Source organism: Buteo buteo, chromosome 27 (assembly GCF_964188355.1).
Source record: "Buteo buteo chromosome 27, bButBut1.hap1.1, whole genome shotgun sequence".
NCBI lineage: Eukaryota > Metazoa > Chordata > Aves > Accipitriformes > Accipitridae > Buteo > Buteo buteo.
In genome coordinates, this window is record NC_134197.1 from 3,704,418 (window position 1) to 3,718,768 (window position 14,351).

General features: G+C 51.7%; 1 protein-coding gene across 7 annotated transcripts in view; it reads right to left on the reverse strand.

Moving 5' to 3' along the window:
• Positions 1 to 14,351, reverse strand: part of MPRIP (myosin phosphatase Rho interacting protein) — an 88,399-nt gene that overhangs the window by 28,436 nt on the left and 45,612 nt on the right. For all 7 annotated transcript variants that reach the window (XM_075058902.1, XM_075058903.1, XM_075058901.1 and 4 more), the window contains 6 exons: positions 8,865 to 9,006; positions 8,209 to 8,325; positions 5,539 to 5,595; positions 4,054 to 4,122; positions 3,737 to 3,826; positions 3,165 to 3,274 (listed from right to left, as the gene is read on the reverse strand). In XM_075058902.1, the coding sequence (XP_074915003.1) occupies positions 3,165 to 3,274; positions 3,737 to 3,826; positions 4,054 to 4,122; positions 5,539 to 5,595; positions 8,209 to 8,325; positions 8,865 to 9,006 (585 nt within the window). The remainder of the gene's footprint in view (positions 1 to 3,164; positions 3,275 to 3,736; positions 3,827 to 4,053; positions 4,123 to 5,538; positions 5,596 to 8,208; positions 8,326 to 8,864; positions 9,007 to 14,351) is intronic.

A 14,351-nucleotide genomic window follows, 5' to 3' on the forward strand; every position in this document is an offset into this window, starting at 1 on the left:
GGGGCTCTGACCCACGGGATCGCATGCACTGAGACTGCTGCGAGCGGGAGGGAGCAGCAGCAACACGGCTTCTCCTCCTGCCTTGGTAACACACCCCAGCTCCCGCAGCCAACAACCTCACGTATGTGCATATGCCCAAAACAAAGAATGGAGCAAAGAGATGACTCTGCACGGGTCCGGGGCTAGTATCTTCCGATGCACTTTCATCCACGATCAAACCACGGGCTCAGTAGAGCTGGGTTTCAAGAAACTCTGGCAGTTACAGGCTAAAACCAGCTCAGAGATAATTCCTTCTTCAGCTCTGTCACTTGCAGCTAATAAAATAAACCCAAAAGGCACCACGATGAAACGTCCTCACTCCTCAACCATTAGAAGATATTGCATGACTCCACAGCCAGGCGCTCAATCTGGAGTCAGTTAGTGATTACAGCTGCATTTTAAATAAGTAAAGCGGGGATGAGATGGAGTCTTAAAATGGAGAAAAGCGCTAGGAAAAAAAGGGGTCCTGGGGCCCCTCGGACATTGTTGAGAGACAGAAATTGTGCTGCTCTAAATACCACATGGAAGAATCTCGGCATTTCTAGAGGTGACAACTCTCGTGAGCTCATTTCTCCTCTGTTGCTTTCCAAAGGGAATGGGATGTGTGTCAGGGAGCAGGGGGACGGCCGCTGGGAACTGAGTTAAGATACTCAGAAGACTGACCCAAAGTTTCTCATTTCATCTCCTGCAAATACCCCACGGCTATTAATTCTGCTCAAGCATTTCACATCTCCTCCATCCCAGACAAATTAATTCACATCACATGGGGGGGGGGTATCTTTGCCTCGCAATGGTATTTATAGGTCAAAACAAAAAGTTGGGTTTTTTAATATGGGTGGCTGTGGGAGTGGTGCAAGCTGCGAGCCGAGCACGCTGCGGCAGCGTGCGAGAAGCACACAAAGGCTGCAGGGAACTGGGGGAGCGCTGGGGAGCTCAGCCTCACTGGGGCCACGAGCTGAACAAGGACCCAGCGCTGAAGCAGCCACCTTCTTTCTTGTGGGTATTTTGTATCTGCACGGTCATCGTTAGCAGAGTGTAATTAGCGTCTCTGCAGACTGCAGGGCACTGCTGAGGGCAGGGAGCAGTGCAGCATCTGCCCCCCCCCGCCCCGGGTGCTGACACACGCAGCAATATAAACAGTAATTAGGACTTGAGTAACCGAGAAAAAGTGTGTTTGGCTTGCTGGAGACATGGCAGCAGGTTAACGAGAGACACAGCAGAGGGCTGCAGGAGTGTGTGGAGTCGGACCGGTCCCAGGGACGGGGCAAACACCACTGCCCTCCCGGCACAGCCAAGCACCCAGACTAACGTCCCTCCTGCACCCTGGCCACGCTATGCAGACGTTTGCCACCTCTCCATCATGAGCCTTTGGCAGTCTGTCCTTCAGCTTTCCAGCAGCCCTGTTCACAAGACGCTCCCCAGGTGTGGATGTTAATGACGTGCCCAAAGCCAGGTGGGATGGGCTGGAATGCCCCACGCCGCGGCAAAGGGCTTGCAAGCAGGCACCGGGTGAACACAGCCCTGCTTCACAGACAGTGCAGCCCTTCAGCTCACAGCAACAACTTCTCAGCAAAGTGACTAACCCATGCCAGACTCTACCCCATCCAAAACCAGCTCGGTGGAAAACGACAGAAGTGCACCTATAATTTCCTTTTCCCCAGCTCAGGATTGAGATTCACAGTCTATTTATGCAGCATAACAAATTACTGCCCAACTGGTACCTGCTCTTGGACCCTCTCGCAAGGGTAAGCCAAGTCAAACCACTTCACGTGGGCTTGGAGCAGATGCAAAGACAGTGAACACAGGACTACCGTGGTGCAGTAACCTGTTAGGCTGTAAATATATCTGGCTCTTTAAAGGCAGACAAGTCCCCTCAAATTTCCTTGGTCTTCATCTTCATATCTAGTCACATCGGAAGATACCAGTGTGGGGAAATCAAGTGTCAAGACCAGGTTGCTTCTTCCCTTCTCTCTGGCTTTTATTTAAAGAAAAAAAAAAAGGGGGGGGAAAAAGAAAAGAAAAATAAATGGAAACTGCAGGACTTCCCATCCGAGGTGCAGAAAAGGAGAAGCATGCAGTGAATCACGAGATATACAAACCACAAAACGTTAATACAGGAGAGAACACAGTTTTCCAACCTGGGCTTCAGCACGGATAGTTTCAAAGAGAAGTTTTTCCTGGGATTGCATGGAAATCAAACATACACAGGAGTGAGGAGAGAGGCGGCTTCCCCGAGACCCCCGCGAGATCCACCAGAGCTCGGGCAGGGCTGGGAAACGGTGGCCGAGTGCCAAGCGGGATGGGGAAGGAGAGGCTGGAGCATCTCCAGGTCAACAGCACCGGGTGAGAAGAGGCATTCCATCAATGCAGGGACAAACCTGGCAAAAACCTGCTCGTTGCAGCTATGGTAAGGACAGGAGACGGAGTTAATGGTGCGGCCGTGTCCATGAAGCCTGTAAGACGTGGCCCGTACGAGTGTGGCTGGCGCGGTTAGCTGTGAGGAGGTCAAACACCCTTTACCCGCAGCTGCAAGCGCTCACAGAAGGTACTCTGTGAAGCGGGGGGGTCCCTTCCTCTGGCACTGACGGCAGGAGGAGACGCGAACATTACTAACGCGTAAGGGGAATGAGCTGCGGCAGCTATCTGGAAGATCAAAAGAGGAGGGAAGACTATTTGCTGGCTGGAGTTTAAAATATATCAGAGCCAAACAGCTTCTAAATTGAACCCTGGGCTCGTGCTGCCGTGACCCGCGGAGGGGATGGGCAGCTCATGCTGAACAGTAGCCAGAGGAAAGGGGGAACCCAGCACAACTGAATCCAAGTGGTTTCACAATACCTGGTGGGAATCCAGAGGAGCCTTGATATAGGAACAGTATTTCATATTCCTATGCACAAATTAAAGCCACATTTTCAACCCGCTTTGAAATCTGCACGCATAAAGAGTAACTCAGCATATCAGCATCCCCACAAAGCGTATCCAAATTAAGCCCAGAGAGGGATGTGAGAAAGAGCCGCAGCTTCCAGGAACGGACAGGCTCAGGAAGAGGAAAGAAAGGAGATAAGGGAAGAGTTATTCCTGCACAGCAAACCAGACAACTGCAGGGGCTGCTAAACTCCCCCCTTTACCTTGTTACATCGGGAGCAGTGGTAGGGCGAACATGCTTCATGATGGTCTGGATCCAGTTGCGGCGAATGCCCGATGTCATGGCAGACAGGGTGAACTCCCCTTCCTTCGTCTAGTGAGAGAGGAGGACCAGCTCAGAGCAGCTGACTGCACCCACCAGCACCTTCCCACCCCCCCAGTACCACCCTGCACCCAGCCCCGAGTACCCAGCGCTGGGGCACTTCTCACCGGCCACGTGGAGGTCGTACCCAGCCCCTCCACCCTCCAGCACACTCACGGTGGGAATTAACATTTCTCAGCAATCAGGCTACTCTTGCTGTAGCCGAGACCCTAAGGCTGAGACAAAACCTTCCCTTTCCCCCTCCCCATTTTTTGGGAACCGAAAAACTGGCTCTCAAACCCAAGGCCATAGCTCTCTGGAACATTGTGGGGGATATGCCCAGTGGTCTCTCTTAGGTGTTTGGGGAGATGTTTCCCTTGCCACAGATGAGCATCCCCAAGCAGCGGCACAATGTGAGCAGCCCTGTCTGCTGTCCTGCAGCTGGACTCTTCTTCCTCCCCACATTCTCCTTACATGGATCTGGAAGCCGTAGTTTCGCTGAACCGGGTACTCAGTAACATCATAGCACGTGGATAAATCAATTTCTCCATCCAGGTCAGCTGCCTGAAGAGGGAAGAGGTAAAATAAGCCGTAATGCTTTGCAACCCCAAAGTGCAGTGGGCTCGCAGGGAGGCACGCAGCAGGTCCTTGAGAAGCACAAAGCCCTGAAGAGCGGTGCTCCAGGACCTTGGCATCTGGGAAGACAACCTGCCCGGGGTCAGTTTGGGAGCACCTGGGACTCCCAGGGGTGCAGAGCGATGAGTTGAACACCGATGGGAGAAGACACTTACTTCCTCCGCCACCGAATCCCGGTAGTATCTCAGGCTCTGGTCGGTCAGCACAAACCAGTGCTTCTTCCACTAGGAAACAACCAAGATGGGGCAGTTATAATCCTGCTTCTTCCCCACCAGTGCCGCCCAGGCAGCTCGCCACAGGTCACCCAGCAGAGATTCCCCGCAGGGAGGCAGCTCGCAGCATCTCCCCTCCCAGCTCCGCACCCGGCTTCACCGAGAGGCCTTCCTGGGACGAAGGGGAGACTCGAACAGATAGCAATGCAAGGGACGCTGTGATGGTTTGCACTGCCAGGACACTGATTTCCCCAGCGCTGCTGCACTGGCAGAGAGCTGGACCCTCAGTGGCACCAACCCTGCATGTGATGGTGAAACACTGAGAGCGCCACGGGGGCAGTCGGAGCCTTCCCATTAGCTCCACTGGCAAGACAATGCTTTTAGTGGCTGCACTTAAAGCCTTCAAGGGACCTTCTTTAAAAAAAAATTTAAAAAGCAGTAAAGCATTCATGTTTTATCTGCAGTACCTAAGCTGGAGCCTATTCCTGGCCCTTGCTCTATACCAATAGGCCTTCTGCACACTCCCAGCGAGGCACAGTCTTACCCAAGGCAGCTTTCAGTTAATAAAGCACTTGCTCCAGCAGCCGATTCCCCCTCTGGCTGCCTACAGACGTGCCCTCGGCCCCAAGGCCCAACGCACCTGTGGGTACCCACAGTGGAGCCCGATCCACAGCGCTCACAGCCGTGGGCGAGTCGCCTTCATTTTCCCTCAACGGGCTGAGCAGGAGGGAAGGAAATCCAGGGAAGGGGTGGTTTGCAAGCAGCCAGGGCACCCATGCCACCTTGGCATCAGTGCCCATCTCTAAGGCTCCAATAGAGCAGCACATCCTGCATCTCTCCGGGAACGGACAGGAGGGAAGTGGCCACGGCTGCTTCCCTCAGTGCCAGTTCAAGAGGCATTTATTTACTTCTTGGCCCTGCCATTTCCCCAGCACTCAGGGGACCTTATCTGAGCCTCATTACTGATGCCAAAGAGGTTGCTGGGTCGCAAGGGAGATGAGACTAACAAGAGAATGGGAACGCAAAACCAGTGCTGCTATCCAAGCTGCCCCAGCTTCCTAAAAACTCATGACACGATATCCAGCTGTGGGGCTTTGAAACCTCCCCAGGACAGAGCACCAGCTATTCCCACGCCAAGACAAACACCGTTCGCACAGGGCTCGCACACAACCACTGCTGTGTGGCTCCAGAGTTGTACAAATTCCCTGTCACTGCTCTGCCCAAGCACCTACATCTGGTTTCCCCCATCTGGAGCATGGCCCAATGCTGATCTACAGTGCAAGGACATCGGGGCTTTGTCAGCGCTGAGCGCAGCCCCATGCACAGCTTGAACAGCCGGGATGTCGGGGTGAGTGTCAGTTGCCAGAAATGGGGACCAACCGCAGCTCCAAAGACCAACGCGAAGGGCAGAGCACTCCCCAGACTCACCTGCCCGTCCTCATACTGCTTTGTCAACCAGCCCTTCTTGAAGTTCAGCAGGTCGGGCTACAAGAAAGGAGAGAGGCGATCAGACGGGAGGGAAGAAATGTCTTATCAGCAACGGCTTGATAAAACGCAGCACAGCAATAAAAGAGACCAGCAACAGTTAAATTCATAGGATCATAGAATAGTTTGGGTTGGAAGGGACCTTGGATCCAAATTGGATCGTTATACTGCGTGGTGGCTAAACATTCGCTCCCAGGAGGAACAGAGACCTGCTGTACGGTTTATTCAGGCTGTCCCCTTCCTAGCACTTCTCTTGTAATTTCCTACTGCTACAGCAGCATTACAGAGGAAGGAGAAGCAAGGAATTAGCAGGACTGCAGGCAGTTTTGTCCCTCTATTATATATTACGAAGGACAAACTACATGCTATTGATGCAAGGCTGCAGGGTTCAAAACAAGACTGAGTTCCAAAGGCTGGAAATACAGGGAATCCCAGCACTGCACCACCCAAACGACACCTGCTCTTTCTTCCAAAGTGGGTGCATCAGGATGTTGAAGCTCTGAGAAAAGCAACCAAGACAGCGTGGGATAAATCCTGCCAGCCCTTCCTCCCAGCCCTGCCCGCACGCAGGGAAGGATGTGGTGGAAATGCTTTCACTCCCTCGAGGCTGAGCTCCTCCAGCTGCTCCATGTGCTGCAGAGTGGAGGAGGAAAGGACAGCAGTGTGTGAAATGCAGCTGTAGTTTCTGAAATGGGCTATAGCAAGGGGAGCAATGGAAAACTGGAGTCTGGAAGCCTATTCAATCAAACCTATGCTCTGGGGCACCACGTCCCACGTTTGAGTGCTCCCACAGTGGTGGGAACCCAGCCCTGCTCCACAAAAACACAGGGGAAAGTAAAGGCCACCTTGCCCTTCCCAAATCCCTAGCAAACTGGAGGAAGGAGCGGACAGACGCCAGCCTGAGCAGCCCTGGCTGTGATGTGGCTGCAGGCAATAAACCTGCCGAGTCCCACCAGGACCTGCTGACAAGGCAGCGATAAGCCACAAACAAACTATAGAGAAAATTGCATTTGCAACGACTACATCCATCTCTTAAGTAGGCTATGAGAGCTGGGCATCCTAATCTCAGCCCTAATTTACCCTGAGAGAGCAATACCACCAGCTGCCTGCTTCTCCTCTGCTGAAGTGCAGGTGGGATCAGGCTTCCAGGATCTGGGTCCTGTTTAAGCTCCTTCTTGTACAACAGGAAAGCATCAAGCAAAGGATATACATTTTGGATCAAAAATAACCAGCTCCCAGCCATGCACTTTGCAGAGAAGGAAAACAGAGGGCCTGCAAGAGTTACAGTTGTTCATGGGCTTGTTATTTATCAACTGAGAAGAATCACAGGACAAGAATCTTCTGCAAAAGCAGATAAACCCCTCCTTAGCAGCATTCATACTACACTTCTCAGTTTCCTTAAAATTTAAGCAAAGGCATAGAAGCAGCCAGAGAGGAAAGAGGCTGCTAAACAGTATATGCACAGGTTTCAGACTGGGCTGCAGCGAGACACTACAGAAGCACCTGGAGTGGGAAGGTTTCTCCTGCAGGTCCCACTCCTCCACGGAAACCCCTTTGCTTTCCTCTGAGTGCTTGGGCAGGCAAGAGAGCATAGGCTTTGCCCGAAGCTGCAAAGCTGCTGGAGCACAAAAAGTGTGCGACCAGCTGCCACTGAAGGGTGTAGACATTAGAAACCAAAAACAGATGAAGCACTTGATGGAAGAGATACCCACGCAGTGCAAGCCACAGCTCTGCTGTAACCCACTGAGCCTAACAAGAGATGAACTCTCCCTTGGCTTTTACCCTGATGAATAACTGATCTGATCTGATTTGACACAGCGAACCTGACGGGCAGGGGAGAGTCTTGCAATCATGGTTGCAAGCCAGCAGACATGCAGGTTTTTCTTACGTTGCCACTTTTATAGCAGGAGTGGCACAATAAAAGCGTATTTAATGCAAGGAAAAGGTTTTCTTCCCACTGACTGCATGATTTTCTTGCCTTCACTAGACGATGTGCATTGCCACTTAATATGCACTTCTTGCACCTTTTTATTACCACCAAGAATTTAAAAATCGCTCTTGTGGCTGTACAAGTCTACATGAAAAGCTACTACAGAAATGCTAAGCTACTGCATTTTTCTGAGAAGTACTTCGATAGAAGCCGTCCATCCACGAAAAATGCAGCTCGTATTTACAATGGCTGTGTAATCTTTTTGAGAGATTAGCAAGTGTATTTATTTTGTTCCTACAGAAGGGTGGCAAGTGAGAGGAAAGCATTTTGTGTTTGTTCTGTACTGTTTGCCTCCAGGTCTGGTGAGCATTTGAAATATGCAAAGGGAGGAAAGCTCAGGAGGGCAGGTTCAGCCCTTCCTCGCAGCCTTCCTCCCACTCACACCCACTTGCAACTGCATAAACATCAAGGAAGCGGCATTAGAAAACTAGGCCATGTGTTAGCTCTCCTTAACTTGCCAAGTGTGAAGCGTGAAGCTAAGTCACTGAAACCTGCTCCGAATCCGAGCGTATCCTATGTCCTACGTGCTGGCTACGGGGAAAGCAGCAGTTTTCACCAGACCTGCCCAGGAAAGGTCTCTCACGTCCTCCCCCAAGGCAGAGGACATGATCCTGGCGGCTCACCGTCATAGAGGACTCTGTGGACCTTCTGTCCAGAGACTTTGCCCGGCGATGCGGGGACAGAGGAGACGCAGACACATCCAGGATGGAGCCCACAGCGGAACCTTCGCAAGTGAAGTCCTGTGTAAACAGCGTTAGCCCAGATCAGCGCAGGAACTAGGACAGCGAGGCCCACTCTCTTGGCTCGCGGCATAAAAATCCACATATTTAAGGGGCATCTCAGGCTCAGAATAAGTGTCATTTCATTGGCAATACATTTTTTTTGTACTCTCAGGCATTAATTTGTTCCCAATATATCTAAGTGTATCTGGGACTTTCAAGACTGCCTGTTTCTTTTGTTACTCTACCCCATCCTGATGTGTCCTGCCATGCCAGATCTGAAGTTTCTCTCTTTCTATTTTAGAAGAAGGAGAAAAGTCAGCCTGATTTTCTACTCTGACCTGCAGCTGGGCCAAGGGAGCAGAACAGAAAGCAGCAAATCTGCACAGAATGAGCACACACAGCGGTTTCCATGAGCCTGCCTGCGACTCCAGATCCCCTTCTCTATGCAGGGACAAACCCTGTAACTAAATCTTACAGCTAAACCCTCTGTCCTGGGCTGCTGGATCCCAGATGCCATCCTCCAAACCCCACCACAAGACCTCGCCTGAGCAGCTTACCCGTTTCCGTGGGAAAACCCTCTTCTCGCTCCTGCCCTGCCGCGTCTCACTGGAAAGGGCAGCACCGGCCGACACATTCGTTTCCATGTGCTCCGCGTTCTCAATATCTAATGCCTCAAATTTTTCAATTACCTGGGATCGCCTGGAAAACAGAGAGAAAGGGGAAACCAGAGCCACTTTAAACACAAGAACAGCAACTGCGCTGAGCTGTACAATCCCACAAATTTAAGGCTGCAGAATTGCTTGACCCAGTGTTCATGCACACCTGGCTTTTGGTCACCATTTCTCTGCAAGCTCTATTGGCGCAAAATGCCCCAATCTGACATGCACCATTTTACCTGCAGCCAAAGTGGGGAATAACCTCACGCTACTCAGCTCCACAAATAGTTTCTGCTTAAATATCTAGAAAACCCTTGCAAAACCAGAAATAACTTTTTCCTTGTAAATTTTACAGCCCTTTGAGAAGCAGGGATTATTGAGCAGCTTTGGTGTAAGCTTTGCCTTTACTCTCTAGCACTGCAGCTATCGACGGCCCCCCCAGACCACAGAGCAGAGACACATAAGACGAAGCTGGGGTGCAGAGGTAACGGGTGGCTACGGGTCACCCTGCGTGTTCACGGCAATAGATACTCTCTAAAAACTCAGCCCCACACAGGTAACTTCCACAGGATTGCACTGAGTGAGGAGTGTCCATAGGTGCCTCCAGGCGATGGGTCTGGCTCGCAAGGTGTGCCAGCTGAAGAGGCATGAGGAGACAAGGAGCACCCTGTGCAGGCACAGCAGGACATCCCCTGCAAAACCCCGGGGCTCTACCCTCCTCTCAAACTGGTCTGCAAATCCAGTATGGACAGCAGGGAGCACAACCTGGGCTCTTAGACACCGCCTCGGTGGCCCATCACACTGTGGCACATGTCTCCGAGGATGGAGGAGAACTATGAAGAAATGTGGATGGAGCAGGAGCCGACCCCGGACCAAACCCAAATGGGATGCTGCTAAGAACGAGCAAACAACAGGCCTTTGCAGGCGGAATTAAAAGCACCATTTCAGCATGAAAAGCTGCTCACTGACCCACAGGAGAGGAAATACTCGAATTTTCAAAGGGCCTGCTGGTGTCTAAGTTTGCATGCCCAGGGGTTCGGGCAAGTATCAACCTCAGGTCTTTAATCACAACCTGGGAATGTGAAGCAATAACCCACCACCAACACACACACCAGCTGAGCTCCAAGCCGTGAGGTTTAAAGCTCAATTTCGAACCTCCCCAAAATGCTCAATCTGGGTGGGTTCTTGACACAAAATTTGGACCCACACGTGCCACATCTAAACTCAGGGCTGCTTGCTCTATGCGAACCTCTAATGTGCATGAAAATCACAACGGCAATCACATGAGGGAAAACACGTTATCCAAAAAAAAACATTTTTAACCCTTCCCACAAAAAGGAACAGCTTGTTAAGGACTCAAAAACCATGAGATATTCAGTTTTCAACCAACATTTGCACCAAATTCCATAAATGAGACGAATAGTCTGAGTACATCACGTCCCCCAGCGGGCTGGATGCCCCCCACTGCTGCTCAGAGCCAGGCTGCCAGGACTGGGCGCTGAAGCCCACAACCAAAGAGGAAGGGACAAAATCGGTGGGCAAGACTTTGCTTTGGAAATTCAAACGTCTCTGATGTTTTTATGGGACATCTGTTCAGCCCCTGCTACCTCCCAGTTTGCAGACTGGAAGCGGGCAGATCCTGGGCTTGCACAGAGCTCCCCATCCCCCTGGGATGTTCTGCTCACGAGATGTCCATTCAAATAAGCCAGCCTGCGGAGCATAAATCCACGTCCTCTGTTCACTGATAGATGGGGAACTGTTTTGGAGTCACCGGTTTTTAACCCTTTTTACACTGGCCCAGCCTTCTCTGAGTCTCAGTTTAGGAGGGAGTAAGAGGTCCATGAATTAACATTGTCTGTACCCTACTAGGTGAAGGCCTGAAGAAAAACAAATCAGGAGTAAAAAAAAAACCCAACCAAAAAACATAAAACAAAATCAAAAGCAGGTTGATTTCTCATGAAAGGGGCTGCACCACCAGGTTGTTCTACGGCTTGAGATTGAGATGAGATGGTAGCGAAGCAGGCGAAGTAAAGGCGGACACGTCACACAGCAACACAGCAGGAGAAGGTGGAGAGCAACAAGACCTGGAAGAAAACAAGGCTGGAAAATGAATGAACAGAAGAGGAAATTATATATCTGCATCTACATACAAAACAAAATCAAAATCATTCCAGTAATTCGTCATTGAAAAAGGGAGGAGAAAAATAAATCACTGCAACCAAATCACAGCCCCAAGGGTTAATATCATCCGGATTACAGGAAAGAATCGTTTTTTTCCCATTAGCTCAATGTTTCAGAGAGGTTACTGCTAGAGATCCTGGGGGGACGGGGAGGGGAAGGGCTCTCCTCTCCTCCCCACCACGTGGAGGAGAAAGCTGCTCCCTCTGAACAGCAGCTCCATGTTGACAAAACAAGGCTGCAGACAGGTACGAAGAAGCGTTTTAAAAGCTGCGGTGCCATTTAGTGCTTTCTCAACTACAAAGCTCATCCCAAGGAGTTCTTTGGCCATGCAGGCTGTTAATCTTTTCCAGGCCACTAAACCCAAGCTGCAGATCTTGGTTGTTAGGTGGAGGGGTGTGTGCGGTGGGAAGGAAAGCTATAAAGACCAGCACAAGCTATCATTAAAGTGATTTTCTTTGATTGGAAGAAAGGGCTTGTTTTTATTGGATTCATTCATTATTTAGCAGCAAGAAAGACAGCGAGTGTCAGGAAAAGGAAGAGGGATTTCCCCAAGAGGTCCACAAAAATGAAGAGGATAGTTTTACAAGAAAAGAAAAACTATACTTGGGAGAGCAGGCGCTCCTCTCTACGGGTAGAAGCAGCATTCAGAGCAGAGCCTTATGTCTCAAGAAGCTCCAGAGAAGGAATTTGAGAAAGAAAAGTCTTTTAAGCAATTTCAGGCAGCTCTGCTATTTATTGAGGCTAGAAATACACCTCAGCCCCCTGACCACGCTCCTACAGCAGGTTTGGCAGATGCCACAGTGGACTCTTGCCAGCATGAGCAGAACGTGGGGTCAACCGGGAAAGCCACGGTTTTAGAGGCTGCATCCCTGGAAGTGTGCAAGAAAAGCCAAGTTTGCCAACCAGAAATCCTGACGCTCCCCGGGGAGCTGCAGGAGGTGGGTGAGCCCGCAGCCACATACCCAGAGGAAGGGGCTCCAGGTCTATGCACCCCAAGAACTCCCCACCCAACGGTGGTCTCCTTCCCAAAGCCGTTGGCACCCTTCTGAGATGTGCCAGGATTTATCCCTGCAGCTGCAGAGCCCCGCTGGGATACGGGGACCGATGTCCAAGGACATCCCTGCAGCCCTCTTCAGCTGCGATATTGTGCGCAAAACAGGCTTTGAGATTCATCCATAGGATTTCCAAAGAGCTGCCCCTGCTCTTTCACCCTTGGGATGGGTCTGAGATGGGAGATCGGAGGCAGGGCTCAACCTCCCTGGACACAGACTCTGTCCCCCAGGCTGGTCGGGCACCCCTGCACAACGCCGGCAGCCCCGTCCTGCTGCGTGCCAGCAGAGGGAACTCGCACTCTGCCGCTCCGCCAACATCATAGAGATTATCTCCTGTTTTCTGATTCATGTTTCTGAGTGGCTGCGAGCTCAGGCATCTGCATCAGGCGTGGAGTCAGCGTCAGGTATAAGTGGTCAACACAGAAAATTTCTAGCACAGTCCTGGACTTAAGTCACATAATATCTTTTACTGTAACAGGACAAGAAGCCTTGAAAAACAGCTTTATTGGGAGCAAAGCCTACAGGTGTGTCATCCAGGATGCAGCACTGGGTACCTAAAATAATTCTTTTCTGTCCATAGCTCTGACACTTGCACTGATTTACGGTGGGTAAACAAAAAAAACCCGGAGGAAGAGCCGAAAATACCAACAGAATCAGAGCGAGTTCATTTGGCTGCACTGAGAGATGAAAGGCAGAACTGAACGATGCCTGGCTGGCGCCTATGGGGTTGGCATGTGGGCAAGTGATTTCAGGCAAGCGTTCCCAGACGTGTTAGTGGGTTACTGAGAAGGATTATTAGAAATGGTGTTAAACCCAGGGGAAAAAGCTGACCCCACAGCATGGAAGTGAGTTATTGTATTTGCTCAACCTCAAACAGCACAGCCTGAGCTTGGAAGAGAAAAATGAGAGGGATATGTGGACTAAGTAAACTCAAATTTAAAAAGCAGCCAAGCCAAGCTGAGCAGGGTGCTGGTGAATGTTAATTCTCTGGTGCGACGCTGGACTGCCTCCCCGTGCCATGCCGACTCCAGCCGAGCTCCAGGACACACAGTCTCTCCACCCACACCACCCACATGGGCCAATTCCCAGGTTACCAGAGGAGAAAGCAAACGTGCCCGTCCCTAAACACTGCCCGCTGAGCCATCCCTGCTCATGGCATGCTCCTCCAGCACCACGGGCTGTGATCCCTGATCCCTGGCCAAACACTCCGGCAAGTGGGCACCCCTTGCCCTGCTCTCTGCCATCACCCCCCTCCCAAATACTGGACCAGGCTCAGCCCCACAGGCAGCAAGACCTCTGTGCCTGGTGCAGCTCGCGCTCGTCTCCCTACACCCGTCCTGCTCTGATAAAGGCCCTGGGCTGACATAGTGGAATTTTTGCCATTACTGATAAGGCAATAAAAACCTGTTAACAGCCCCAGGAGCCCAGCTGGGCTGGGAAAAAACAGACTTTCCCTGGGAAAAGGCACTCGTCAGCAGGCAATGAGTGGGGCTGACATTAAAAAAGGACAGTCTCTGGCAGCAGCATCCTCTCCCAGGCCCCGTTATCTGCCTGTAAATCTGCTCCTCCCTGTCCTCGGCTGGCACATCCCAGCTCGGTGCTGGATCCCCGTGCTGCATCCCCGTGCTGCACGATAACCTCGGGGCCGGAGCGAGGGACTGTTGGCACCGGAGGAACCCGCTGTCCTCTCACACTGGGGACAGACGCTGACCACAGCGTCCTGCGTGGGGACACAATCTCACCCACACCTGAGCTGACATGCTGCACCAGTTCAGCCTGCAAACCAGCAGTCACCAGCCCTTCCTCAGCCCCGTCCCCAGCCGGGGTGGCCAAGGGACCCATGTGGCATCCTTCTCCTCCATCCCGGGGAATACTCAATTCCCAAGGCAGAGAAAGCCAGGTCCATGCTCTTCTCCTTTATCCCCAGTCTAGCACTTGCTGCGCATGCTGCCGGGGCCGGGCTGGGTTTGGGATCCTCCTGCCGACCGGCAGCACCGGCACAAAGTTGCGCCGTGCTTCCCAGACCCGCTCCCAGCTCTCGGAAGCCAGGCTGGAAAACAGTCCTTTAGGGGCTGGGAAGAAATGGAGGAGAAGCGCCTGCTGAAACTGTGCAAGAGAGAACATGCCCGGAGGAAAACCAGGGCAAGAAAATCAG